The sequence below is a fragment of the Haliotis rubra genome, unplaced genomic scaffold, assembly GCF_003918875.1.
Source record: "Haliotis rubra isolate DU_JTF1 unplaced genomic scaffold, ASM391887v1 Scf299, whole genome shotgun sequence".
In the NCBI taxonomy this organism is placed as follows: domain Eukaryota; kingdom Metazoa; phylum Mollusca; class Gastropoda; order Lepetellida; family Haliotidae; genus Haliotis; species Haliotis rubra.
The window spans coordinates 8,777-23,145 of record NW_025766967.1 but is presented as its reverse complement, the minus strand read 5'-3'; the positions used below and the strand labels follow the sequence as shown (position 1 = coordinate 23,145).

At 39.6% G+C, this 14,369-nt stretch overlaps 1 protein-coding gene across 1 annotated transcript; it reads left to right on the top strand.

The window, feature by feature from the left end:
- The first annotated feature begins 874 nt into the window (after positions 1-874).
- LOC124282382 (sulfotransferase 1B1-like) lies at positions 875-6,981 on the top strand. Its single transcript, XM_046718357.1, has 6 exons — positions 875-1,071; positions 1,381-1,537; positions 1,926-2,175; positions 2,869-3,000; positions 4,762-4,942; positions 6,682-6,981. The coding sequence occupies exons 1-6, from the start codon at positions 909-911 to the stop codon at positions 6,777-6,779; spliced, it is 981 nt and encodes a 326-aa protein (XP_046574313.1). The 5' UTR covers positions 875-908; the 3' UTR covers positions 6,780-6,981.
- The last annotated feature ends 7,388 nt before the right edge of the window (positions 6,982-14,369 follow it).

Genomic DNA, 14,369 nt, shown 5'->3' with positions numbered 1-14,369 from the left:
CATGCATAATTTTCATTGAAAGCAACACAGTTGTAACATTCAGCTCCGCAGTCACAGCGGCTTGCAGTTAAGGTAGGGGAAGGGTTTTAAAAGTCAGCATTATGTGTAAAATTACATGCTGTCATGTTTCACCTTTTTAAGATATGTTCATTTGTTGTGTAAAATGTATACAAATAGACAACTCTAAACGTACATGAACCATGAAAATATCCACTTACGATACTTTGTAGTTAACGTTATGGGTGTTGTTCTGAACATCTTGTTCATATTAACCGTAAATTATTGTCCCCTTGGGGATGTGGCTGGGGGGTGGGGGGGATGTAAGTCCATGTCTCCCAAGGTATTCTTATATCTACCAGATTTTCATCATAATACATATGGTATTATAATTTAGGGATAGATTCATCTACACTTGCTAACTCCTCAGGGGATGGTGTAAATCCTTCTGGGGTCCATGCAGGTAGCAAATGTACTGTACGTCCCCGTGATCCCTATTATGGTGATCTACCTGCAGTCTATAGCATGTTTTTATGTTGTCATGTCATCTATAGTTCAAATGTTATAGATTTAATTACTAGTTTTAAATTCATATCTCTGATAATCTACGTGGTTGTTATACCGCCCTTGGTTGACCGTTATGAATAACTAACTTGATTTAGTCACCTTATGACTGAATTGTTGCCGATTTGACTTAAATTCTTAACTCACTTACTTACTCACTTGTCCATACATAATCAGTATTTACTAGGAATCCATAGGCACATTCATATTATACACTTGTAGTCGAACTATTCATCAGTAAACATTTTTTATAACTTTCCCTGCCCGGATTCGGGTTCAGCCTACAGTGTCGATGACTCATCTTCGCAGATATATCCTCCTTGAAACTTTGGTCGCACTTTGCCAAGATGTCAACCCCAGCGGAAATAGGAAAGGCGGGACAATTTTCTTACGACTTGATAGATGTGGATGGAGTTCTTCACATGGCTTTGATTGCAGAGAGGTTAAGAACTATGAAACAGCGACCCATTCGGCAAGATGATATCTTACTGTGTACATACCCTAAGTCAGGTAACATCACTGGGAAATATTTGTGTCCAAGGAATACTTTGTTAAACCTCTCCTTCAGGTATTGAACACCCCTATTATAATGTGTCTGAGTGGGGTATTCATGCTAAACTGCGGCATGGTATCCAAGTGAGCTAGCACTATAAAATCAGCTCTTAAGTCTGGGCTAATACAAGCAGCCAAACATACACATGCATGCACGTCGTCATATAAACGAAATATTCTTAGGTACGACGTTAAACCCCACTTAACCTCACCTCGATGCTCGACTCAGTGTAATGAACTGTTATGATTATACTATAAAAACGAAAGGTACTCACTGGACGTGGGAGATCCTCAACATGATCGTGGCAGGCAAGGCTGAGTACACCAAACACTGGCAGAACTCAGCCTGGCTGGAATACAGGACGGAGGAAGAACTGGAGACACTGGCATCACCACGGGTCCTCCACACTCATTTACTGCCACGGTAAGAATGGTATTCATGACGAATTTACAAAAAAATGTATATGCAACCATTGGTATCTATATAACTGGACAGCGGTAATCCCTCGCCGTCTCGTCACTTTATTACCCTTTCATAATTTTGTTGGGGCGGTGGGATAGGCAAGTGTTTAAAGCGTTCGCTCGTCACGCCGAAGACCCTGGTTCGATTCCCTACATGCGTACAATGTGTGAAGCCCATATCTGGTGTCCCCCTCCGTGATAATGCTGGAATATGTTAAAAATCTGCGTAAAATACTCATTCACTCACTCACAATTTTGTTACCTGATTTGCTTTCTTTCCACATACGTCAGATAAATTGCAGGAATACAGAAAGGGTGTATCCGTGTTTACATACAATACATTCACACAGGCAGCTGCCCGAATCGGTGTGGACGCTGGGGTGTAAGATTGTGTTCGTCCTGAGGAACCCCAAGGACTGTGCTGTGTCCTGCTTTTGTCAAGACAGCAGCCAGGTCTGGAAGGACGACGCCAAAGACACGGTCTGCTTTACAGGGTCATGGGACGACTACCTATCCTGTAACCAGGATGGTTACAGTATGGATGCCTTTACCATGTTTGATAAGACGACGAAATATGACGCACATGTTATATCATTAGTAAATTAAACAGAAAACATGCCACCATCATACTTAAAGGCACAATTTCACACATATATTGGGACTTATGCACACACTTTAGCTTCCTATTGATGCATTAAAAATACATATCCCTTACGACTTGCCTGAAATTGATAAGTGAATCGTCGAGGCGAACTGTTTCCAAACAGAGAACACTTGTCATATGGAATGTAAACAATTGCTCTACATCGAAAACTGTCGCACGTGGTGTTGTCGGTGTTTGCTGAACTGGTTTCAATCACAAGTGTTTTTGCGCCAGATGTTAGCGCCATTTTCAATAGGACTGAGTTCTGTATCCAAAGGAGTTATAGGATATTCGTAAAGAGCGCTCCCATACAACTCTATGGGGTTCGTTTGAAATAATGTTTTGTCAGTAGAGGGCGGTCGATTTAATGCAACGTTACATTAATTCTTTCGAACGTTTTATTGTTATACTGTAATCAAGATACATATTCTTTTCAGTAAATTACATGGTAGCTTCCAAGAAGGCTGATAGTTAGTATTATTGAGAGAAATGCATTCAAATCCCTTAGAGAAGTGTGGTTCGAAATTGAGTGAAAGTGCCTTTGAGATGGTCTGTTTCGCCAAAGAAAGAATGGCCACGACTCTGCATTACTAAATCGTGTGTGTAATTGGTAGTAATTTTACAAAGTGTCGAGTAACTTCTTTCACTAGCAACGGTTCATTTCTAGTATGTACTGCTTTGTTTCAGTGACGTATGGATCGATATTTAATTACATTCGTAATTGGTGGAAAACGGCTGAACAATACAGTATATGTCAGGTCCAGTATAAAGACATGAAACAGGTGAGTGACGGGAAAAGAAGAAACATTCAACAAATAAGTACTGTCATTTCAAAAGATAACAAGTGTTTGCCACTAATATGGCAATGTCCCCGCCGCTACAGAAGAATGAAATATTTATAACATATTTACTACTTTGTTATAGATACAAAAATATGCCTAAATTGACAGGTGTCTGTGTCCCCCTACACAGGCTGTCACTAAACAACAGTGCATGAGATATCACGTTAACAAGAGTTTGAAAAGTGGTCAAAGAGATGTGGTGACTTTGAAAAAAAGGTCAAGGTCACCAACATCGTCTGGTATCTGCGTAATCACCCAATGTATGCTGTCACCAAATGTGGAGACATCGGGTACAACAGTTCATGAGATATCGTGTTAACAAGAATCGGGACGTACGTACGGACGCTGCTGAATACATCGTCTCGTGTTCTGCGTTGGGGCGGGGAAAAAAATGTGGCGTATTTTGAGTGGTTGAATGAGTTAAGACTTATAGTCACATCGGCAATATTTCAGCCATATCTTGACTTAAAAAGTTATCAATCGATAATAAACGGAATGAAATTACAAAAACCTGTCGACGAAGGGCAGTAAATTAACTAGATTATCCCAGATAGAAACGTAAAACCAGTAATTAAATCTAAAACACTTTAACCATAGAGGACAACACAATATACAACCAGGCTGTAGATCGACCATAGGGACTTACAGTGCCCTAGCTGGATACACCCTAGCTGGATACACACCATCCCTTCAGCCGCTGGCGATTGCAGAAAAGAAATCGCCGAAAATCAGAAGAACACAAATAGCTTGAATATAACTTTGAACGTTTTCGGACTTACGTACCCTCTCAGGAGGACAATAATTTTTGAGGGGACAGCCACTATCAAGCTCAGCTACGTACCAATCTAAACTACCAATAATAAAATATATCTTACTTCACACACAAATGTCGTTTTCTGATTGGCTGAGCGCTCTGTACCCAGCGAGTAACATTTTCCATGTACCCCGCTGGGAATGCTGAACTCATTTGGTACTTCGTAGTAGTAATTCTGTATCTCGAGTAACATACTGAATGACGTATGATGTACGGTAAGGGAAATACGTTGTTCACTGGTCCCTCGGGACCCATGGATTGATATACTCTCGATGTTTGTTTATGTTCTTGGAACATAAAGAAACATCAAGAGTGCATCAGCCCATCTCCCCCTCGAGACCAGTGAACAACTTATAATGCATATATTTACAAATTATTCATCAAAATTTAATCTAATAAATCTATTTCTTTAAAAACACACAGTATTAATGAACTTAACAGTACTATAATGATACTTAACAGTTGTGGCGTATTGTGACTCTACTCCATATAGAAACTTGTTGATGAATATGTGAGTAAGTCTCACTTAAATATGAAAATATAGAATGAATGGGAACCAGCGCTAGCAGAGTTGTTAGAATACTTGTCATATTTTGTATTATAAGAATTGTCTACTGTGTAGAGCTGCGAACAAACATCTTCACTACCTGAAAGCGTGGAACATGGCCCCTTATAATTATGTTTCAAGACGATTAGATATAAGAATAATGGTTCCCCATGTATGTTCTCAATGTATGTGACACCACTGTCAGTGAGGATAAAATTATATCAACAATGACACCATGATGCTAATCCTTTGCTAATACTATCTCGTAAAGTTATCTGCTCAAATGGTAGCGATATGGGAATGGGCCATCTAATTGTCACTATCTATTTTATTTGAAAAGAATTGTGTGAACGAGGTAAGAAGAATGGCTGAATATCTTGACCGCCCTCTGCCGGAGAAAACGTACGTGGAAATAGCAGAGGCGTGCTCCTTCAGCAACCTGAAACACGCCAACGAGAAGATCAAGGATCAGACCTACCACTTCCAGTGGCAACAGGGAACAAGTGGATACTTCAGAAAAGGTGAGTACTCAGTTGTAGATAAAATGCGAGCCACTTCACTCGTTGAAACTAGGTTGAAACTAGACTGTATGACTGACTGAGTTTGATTTTACGCCGCTTTTAGCAATATTCCAGCAACATCACGGCGGGGGACACCAGAAATGGGCTTCACACATTGTACCCATGTGGGGACTCGAACCCGGGTCTTCGGCGTGACAAGCCAACGCTTTCACCACTAGGCTACCCCACCGCCCCTAGACTGTATGAGTAAGGCTAACTCTGCTTATAACAATAGCACATCAAGTAACTATTTAAATGTGCTTCACACATTCCATCATTGTGAGTGTTCCAATTCGAACTATTACGAGGCACCGAGCCACTCATGCATGCAGTAGAGATACGAATGGAAATTGAGAAAACATTTGAGGAGCGAGTCAGTGAGTGGGTTTAGTTTTACGTCGCAATATACCAGCTATATGGCGTCGGCCAGTAAATAATCGAGTCTGGATCAAACAATCCAGTGATCAACAGCATGAGCGTCGATCTACACAACTGGGATACGATGATATGTGTCACCCGATCCCGTTAGTCGCCTCATACGACAAGCATGTGTTACTGAAGATCAATTCTAACCCGGATCTTCACGATTACCTTTGAGGAGGCTAAACATATTAACTGCACAGTGTTACTGATTTATATTAATGATTGAGCTTTGTAATGGAGACGTGATGGGAACAGCATGAGGCGTTTAAGGCAAAACGATGAAATGACACTTAATTTGCGGATCAACTACCCTTTTCACCCAGTTGTATTCACTTTTAGAAGAAGGAGCCAGTGAACACCGTGTAATGCAAAATCATACTGGGATTGAGCCAGGCAATCAGTCAATAGTTTATTTGCTTTTAGGCAACAGTACAGTACTATTTACATAGACAATAAATCGCACGAAGCGTTATGAACATAATAACGATTTACTTAATACAGTTGCGTGATATATTTAATAGGCTACATTCTTAATCATTCATCATTATAAGAGGTCATTAGAGATATAAAATTATGTCTTTCTGGTAGTTTTAGAAATGTTTCCGGTATGTATTTCTGCCTAATATTATTAAGATATGCACATCAAGTGCATTTCATCTTCTATTTTACCATTTTCACAAAGTCGACAATATCGTTCCTACCTGGTAATACCCTTAGCCCTGTCGGTTTCTATTGTAGTTGTAAAACTCCACACCTTAAACTTGCTAATAATTTTCTATACTTTTGTATCATTGCAAAATTTAAATATCGTTCTCGTTCAAATATAAAACGCCCAAATGTACATAATTCTGAAGACATTTCTACACTGGCATACCATTCTGTAATTTCTCTCATCCTTTGTACAAGTTGCAATGCACCGTGCATAATGTGGCTAAACAGTATGTTTCTGGAATGATTTTGCGGCGGAAGCCATTACGTTGGACCATGTCCTAAATGGAACTATGTATTTCTTACCTGCCACGTTGAAATAGTGAAACATATATTCGAAATATGCGCAATTGCTGTTGGAAGAGTGTTTCTGTGTATGTTCTTGTCTGTTTGTCGGGCACGCCCAGGAGATGATGACCGAGGACAATTAAGTCATAAACAGACCTGGATTGTTTGTAGCGTAGAAGAACTGAAGCCTGGGTTACTTAATAATCAAAGGCAAATATGAATATAAGTTTTGTTCAAGAAATAATTACGTGTACTTTTAATGTGTTTTTTTCGTTTTCCAGGAAACACCGGTGACTGGAAGAACTATTTTACAGTCGCGCAAAGTGAGAAGTTCGACAAAATATATGAAGCAAAGCTAAATAAACCGTTCCCATATTGAAATGAATGTTCGAAATGGTTAAGTGAAGCAGCAAGTGGTAATATGTTATACATCCTCCATTGTCAATACCCCAGAAACGCCACTATTACACTTCAGTAAGAAGGAAGGTTCAGCACTCATTCAATATTTTGTCACTTTATTTTGAACACCTGGGATGATGTCATAGTTTTTTTATGTTTTACTTTTGAAACTCGAGTCGTTGCAAAAGACAAAGTTTATTTGATCGATGTTTTGCTTGGATGATCAAACATAACATGAATAAAGCTGATATTGACTTTGTTTTTGTGTGTGTTTCATTCATAGTATGTTCGATTTTAACCCAGATATAGTTGGCTGCAAACACAGAATACATGTCCACTTGTACATGCGTCTGCGGCACAACAGAACAACACTTATCGTTGTGTATGTACAAAACCTTGTTGGCTGGCTGCTACAACATTCCGTTCTCTTTCTCTCTCTCTCTCTCTCTCTCTCTCTCTCCCTCTTCCCCCCCCCCCCTCTCTCTCTCTCTCTCTCCCTCCCTGCGAGTGTGTGTGTGTGCTGGTAACATGTCGTTATGTTTGCGTGAAGGTGGGGAATGTAACAGGTAGATTGAGCAGTATAAATCGATTACGTCATGACTACCACAGAATGGAATGGTATCTTCGAACTTGTGTCATATGTTACTGTGCCTTTTAGGTGATTGATTTCATGTTGCATGTATTTTCCTTATAGGCTTCACGCATTTCATCCATGGGAGGAATCGAACCCAATACGTTCAAGTGATGAGCGAACTGTTAATCGTACTATACTCGCTATCGAACTTCGGACAATTGCTAATAGCTGATGTCATATATGATTCAGACCCATGCGTATACCACAATCATTTTGTACCGTGATAGTTCTATGAATATTTGTGTCCTTAGAGTGGTGATCTCTTTTCAGTTGTTGGCGATCCTCAGCCCCTTTCTACGCCATGTCCTGATTTAAAATCCTAAGTAAGGAATAAACTCTGAAGACTCGCCAATATTCGCACGGCTGACCCACCAAGCCGCGCGAATATTGGCGATTCTGAGGAGTTTATTGCGCTTAAACCTAAAATCATACATATTGGCTCCCTAGTGTCGTAACTCGTGCACCCGAACACAGCAATATTAATATTGGCGTCCTACAACTGGGTAGCACGGTATGCACGACACACACGCTATGAACACGCTCTACTGTGCACCTGGCAGCATATTGGAGGGATACAAAAGAAACGAAATATTTTACTGCATCCATTTCACCAGATGTTTTAATCCATGTCAGGCGAATGGGGTTCTTTATGCGGTGTCTTTGTTCCTCCAAAGTAATACATTTTCCGAAGCTTTTAAATGGAAGTATTTCAAGTGTGAATTTTGATATCACTCTGCAAGGTGACAAAAGTCATGTAGATACAGTTGGGATTAGTTCTTCGGATTAGGAATTGCTGTGTGAGTCGCAAAACCTAGAACGGGAATTTGACCAAATGAATAGTTCAGCAGATGATGAACTGATGCTTGCCTCTCAGCAGATAGAAAAAGAAAGTGAACAAACAACTACCAAACGTTTTGGCAACCCTCTCAGCTTCTGAATATCAAAGCTTGGAAAATCTCGCAAAAAAAAAAAAAAAATACAGAAAGGAAAGACGTTGGCAGTGCGGAGTTTAGATTCCTGGCAACGTGAAAGGGATGGGTTTGAATCCCAGTTAGGCAGCAAATTATTAAGTATTTCTGATGAAGATCTGAATAGGACGCTGAGTCTGTTTGTCACAGCAGTAAGGAACTAAAAGAGTGAGTGAATTTAGTTTTACGCCGCACTCAGCAATATTCCAGCTATATGGCCGCGGTCTGTAAATAATCGAGTCTGGACCAGACAATCCAGTCATCAACGGCATGAGCATCGATCTGCGCAATTGGGAACCGATGACATGTGTCAACCTAGTCAGCTAGCCTGACCACTGTAGACACCTCTTACGACAAGCATGGGTTACTGAAGGCCAATATTCTAACCCAGACCTTCACGGGTAAGGAACCAAAGGGGAGGTCAATACAAGGGAAACATAATTCATGAGATTCTTATTTCGATGCAGAGATTCTTGCGCCAAAGTGGTCGAGATGTTAACCTAACCACCGATTTTGCTTTTAGGGGTTTAAGAATCATTTTAGTTGCTAAAATGTAATCACTGGCACAGGCTGGTTTTGGCATGCATAGAAGGCTAGGCAAGCTAGCGTCATCACACCACAGGAGGAGGATGCATTGTGGGAGTGGGGTTTGCTTGGTGATGAGACCCCGGAAAAATTGCTTGAAACTGCTATTCATTTGAATTGGCCGTTTTCCATATAGACTTGACCAAAAGTACATGTCATTTAGGTGAGTGAATAATATGGTGATTACTTAAAATCTTAAAATTTAGAAAAAATGAAATTGATATCGTTTTAAAAACAGTTTGTTTAAAAAAAACATGACGACGGCTACAGTGCAGCTTGTATGCAATGTATGTACAACTTGACTGCAGGCCAGTGGGATGTGATGACCTGGGAATCGAACCCGCGCAGCAGGCACTTTAACCACTAGTCTACCTCACTGCCCATAGACGTAATTAATAACTGAGGTGGCCTAGTGGTTATAGTGCCTGCGGCGTGGGTTCGATTCCCCGCAAAGGCACAATGTGTAAAGCCCATGCGTTGTGTCCCACACCGTTATACTACTGAAATTCAAGTGCTAAAACTGTACACTTCGTTGTGGAATGTAACGGTGCTAAAATGAAATTTGACATGTAATAAATGGGTGAAAACATTTGTTTGTTTCTGTATTTCAGTCGTGGGGGTATTACTGTTTGGATTCAGCGTTAGGACCGGGTCGGTAATAGGGCGTCAATATTTGAAAGTAGGGCGCCAATATACGCGATGAAGTCTCCAATATACGAAGCTAGGTGGCCAATAAACGAAAGATACGGGCTTCCCATCCCATCCTTATTCGAGGGATATGTCGTGTAATGGAGGCAAGTTTAGTTCTATTTCTTATTACTCTGATATACTACTACTAATAATAATAAATCATCTTCTATAGCGTACAGTCTCCAAACACCAACTGATTGCTTGCGGCGATTAATCAGAATCTGATTCTTATTACCCCAGATAACCCAAGCTGCCTGTTACCCCGGACAACCCAAGCTGCCTAGAACGTTATAGTCACATGACTATTCACCTTGCCTTAGTTGAGACCACATGTATCACATGTGCTTCGTTGTGGGGCAGGACTGAAGTCCTAGAAACTCTCAAGAGTCAAGCTGCCAAACAAGGTCACCCATCCAAAGACTGTCCGAGCTCGACGTTGCTTAACTTCAACTGATTCGTGACCTGAGCTCTGTGCACAGGACCACACGTTGGTTTTACTGTCCTTCGTCGACAGTTTTTTTTATAACTATTTTAAGTCAAGATATGGCTGAAATACTGCCGCTGCGACTATTAACGTTAACTCACTCACTTACTATATTTTTTTGTTTCATGATTATTTACATCATCGTCAAAGCTCGATACTCTGAATAGTTAAATTTTACTATTGTTTCTTAAATGCAATACGTTTTTATACAATGAGTGGTGAGTGAGTGAGTTAATATTTAACGTCACATCGGCAATATTTCAGCCATATCGTGACGAGAACATTTGACATTTAAATAGAATATATATACAGAGATTATAAAACCTGCCGAAGGACAGTAAAACAACTAGAATATCACAGATATACATGTAAAACTAGTAATTAAATCTAAAACATTTTAACTTAAGGGGACACCACAATATAAAAATAGGCAATAGATCGCCAACAACTGAAGGTAGATCACCATACTAGGGACCATGGGGACTTACATTACTTTTGCTACCTGCATGGACCCTAGCTGGATTTACACCATCCCTTCAGCTGCTGGCGATTGGAAAAAATGTTAGCCAAAATTAAAAGAACAAGAATACTACGTTTAAAAATTTTGGCAAGTTTAAATTGACTTGGAAAGTTTTGGGACTTACGTACCCTCTCAGGAGGACAATAATTTTACGCTACGTCAACCCCCTTTAAGGGTACAGCCACTAACAATCTTAGTTACTAATAGAAACTACCAACAATAAAATATTTAACTATTTACAGATCAGTCCACAAATCTAATTCTTTTAAAAATGCAACTATTAAATGATAATTAACATTATAAAAAAGATCCTTCAATGTCTTGACATTAAAATACTTATCCCTTGTGATGGAATATTCAACACAATCAAGCAGGACATGCTTGACTGTGATTCTTTCATCACAAGGGATACAAAACGGAGGATCCTCACCTTTCAATAGGTACTCATGAGTATAACGTGTGTGGCCAATACGACATCGTCGTATGATGACCTCTTCAAATCTGGACTGACAACCCAAGTAGGTGTAACCGATAGTTGCTTTTATTGCATGTAATTTATTGATACCTACCTGGGTGTCCCACTTCTTCTGCATCAGATCACGGATGTAGGTTCTAATGCAAGCTTTGTAATCAGAGTAAGGAATAAGAAGTGGTGTCACAGATTTGTTGAGTGCTGCCTTGGCAGAAAGATCGGCCATTGTATTCCCAGAAATGCCAACGTGACTGGGTAACCAACAGAAGACGATGTCGCATTGGCCAGTAGCAAGTTCATGATATAACTCAATAATTTCTATTAAAAGTGGATGTTTACAGGATAAGTTTTTAATAGCCTGAAGACAAGAAAGAGAGTCTGAAAATATTATATATTGTTTATGTTTGGAATGTCTGTGGATATATTTAAGAGCTGTTAAGATGGCGTTTGCTTCTGCTGTAAAAATAGAACTGTTATCAGGTAGTCTAGAAGATATTGTTCTGGATCCAATGACAGTGGCACATGCCACTGCGCCACCGTCCTTGGACCCATCTGTAAATAAGGATTTGTATGTATTATATTTGATTTTTAATTGATTATATTCTTGTTTATATTGTAATTCATTAGTTTCAGATTTCTTAAACTTTGTCAGAGTTAGGTCAACTTCAGGCCTCACCAGTTGCCAAGGAGGAGAAGAAAGAAGACGAGAAGGAGATATATTTTCCAGCTCAATGCCGGCAGCAGAAAGAAATGGTTTAATTCGTAAACCAAGAGGCGGAACAAGAGAAGGCTTTTTGTTGTACAACTCCTCATAAAGAGGATGGAAAACACAGTTAAATGCAGGATTAGACTCGTTAGAATAGAGTTTTGTTATATACTGTAAAGAGAGTTTGATACGACGTTGGGTAAGGGATGGCTCATCAGCCTCAACATAGAGACTATCAATAGGAGAGGTTCTAAAGGACCCAAGACAAAGTCTTAGGCCTTGGTGGTGGACAGAATCAAATAGTTGTAGGTTGCTTTTGCAGGCCCCACCATATACGATGGAGCCATAATCAAGTTTCGAGTGGACCAATGATCGATATAGGTGGAGGAGGGTAGTTTGATCCCCTCCCCACTTTGAGTTGGAAATAACTTTCAACAAATCAAGGGCCTTCAGGCATTTAGCTTTAAGTGATTTAATATGCGGAAGAAAAGTTAAATGAGAGTCGAAAATTAGACCCAAGAACTTGGCCTCCTTGACAACTTTGATCGGAGTGCCACTTAAAGATAGTTCAGGGTCTTTATGGGGCTTATATTTTCTACAAAAATGTATACAATTAGTTTTGGATTTAGAAAATTTAAAACCGTTTTCAAGACACCATTTATCTATTTTATTTAAACACAACTGCAGTTGCCGTTCAATAGTATGCATATTTTTCCCACGACAAGAAATATTAAAATCATCCACAAAAAGTGATCCATCAATTGAATCGTTTAAAACCTTTGATAAACTGTTGATCTTAACACTAAACAAAGTGACAGACAAAATACTGCCTTGAGGGACACCCTGATCCTGACTGTAATGATCAGACAGGGTAGTCCCCACTCGGACTTGAAATTGTCTGTCTTCTAAAAACTGTGATATAAAAAGGGGTAAACGACCCCTCAAACCAAAATCATGGAGATCTTTCAAAATTCCATATTTCCATGTCGTATCATATGCCTTTTCAAGATCGAAAAAAATCGACACAGAATGTTGTTTATTTAGCATGGAATTTTTGATGAAAGACTCCAATCGTACCAAATGATCGATGGTACTACGATTTTTCCGGAAACCACATTGAATGTCAGTGATGAGGTTGTTGGTTTCCAGGTACCAAACTAGACGATTATTAACCATACGTTCCATTGTCTTGCAAACACAGCTAGTTAAAGAAATTGGTCTGTAATTAGACGGATCTGTATGATCCCGGCCAGGTTTAGGAATAGGAATGATTATGGCATTGCGCCATGATGGTGGGAAATTACCAGAAGTCCATATACTGTCAAAGATATTTAATAATGTTTCTAAACATGATTCAGGGAGATGTTTAAGAAGCTGATAATGAATATCATCGGGACCTGAAGCAGTGTCATGAGCTTGCCCAAGGGCAGTATGGAGCTCATGAATGGAAAAGATTTCATTATAATCCTCCCCATTATCTGAATTAAAATTAATTTTCTTTTTTTTCTTGCTGGTTTTTAAATTTCTGAAAAGTTGGTGAATAATTGGATGAGGAGGAATGTTTGGCTAAAGTTTCACCTAATTTGTTAGCAATATCAGATTTTTCTGTTAAAAAAGAGACACCCTCCTTAAGATGGTGCACACTACATTTGGAACCTTTACCTTTTATCTTCTTCACCATATTCCATACCTTAGAAATAGGTGTACGTGAGTTAATTTTAGAAACATAATTTCGCCATGACTGTCGTTTATTTTGTTTAAATGTACGACGAGCCTTGGCGTTTGAAATTTTAAATTGGTTTAAGTTATGGACTGTTGGGTGCCGACGGAAATATTTTTCTGCCTTTTTTCCTAGCCTTTCTAGCTTGTTTGCAGTCAATAGTAAACCATGGCTTACGGATGTGTGGGACCATAGAGGACTTGGGAATACAATCATCAGCAATCATATTTAATTCATCAGAAAACATCTGAATAGGATCAGACACAGTTAGAAAGAATTCGGGTTTTAATCTGGTATGGCATAAGGCCTCGAACATAGACCAATCTGCCTTGTTAAAGTTCCACCTGGACGATGGTGCAGGATCACTGGGGTTTATGGCTGAAAGAATAGTGGGAAAATGGTCACTTCCACAAGGATCATCATGGACCGACCAGTCAAATTCGTTATATAAATTAGAGTCCACAACGGACAGATCCAGAGAGGAGTACGAACCAGTTGCAGGATGAAGATATGTGTCAGAGCCATCATTGAAAATGCATAAATCATTATTTGAGAAGAAATCCTCGAGTATCTTCCCTTTTGCATTGGTCGTGTTACTACCCCAAAGTGGGTTATGACCATTTAAATCTCCCATTATAATGCAAGGTTTTGGGAGCTGATCATAGAGCATCTGAAGATCACATTGCTGTATAGAAGATGATGGTGGTATATATAGTGAACACAAAGTAAGTACAACATGTAGTGTCACGCGGACAGCAACGGCTTGAAGAGGGGTATTAAGTGGAATAGCG

Coding starts and splice junctions, on each gene's coding strand:
- LOC124282382 (XM_046718357.1), top strand. CDS start 909: ATGTCAACCCCAGCGGAAATAGGAAAGGCGGGACAATTTTCTTACGAC. Junction 2,176..2,868: donor CACATGTTATATCATTAGTA/AATTAAACAGAA, acceptor TTCTTTCACTAG/CAACGGTTCATTTCTAGTAT. Junction 3,001..4,761: donor AGTATAAAGACATGAAACAG/GTGAGTGACGGG, acceptor TTATTTGAAAAG/AATTGTGTGAACGAGGTAAG.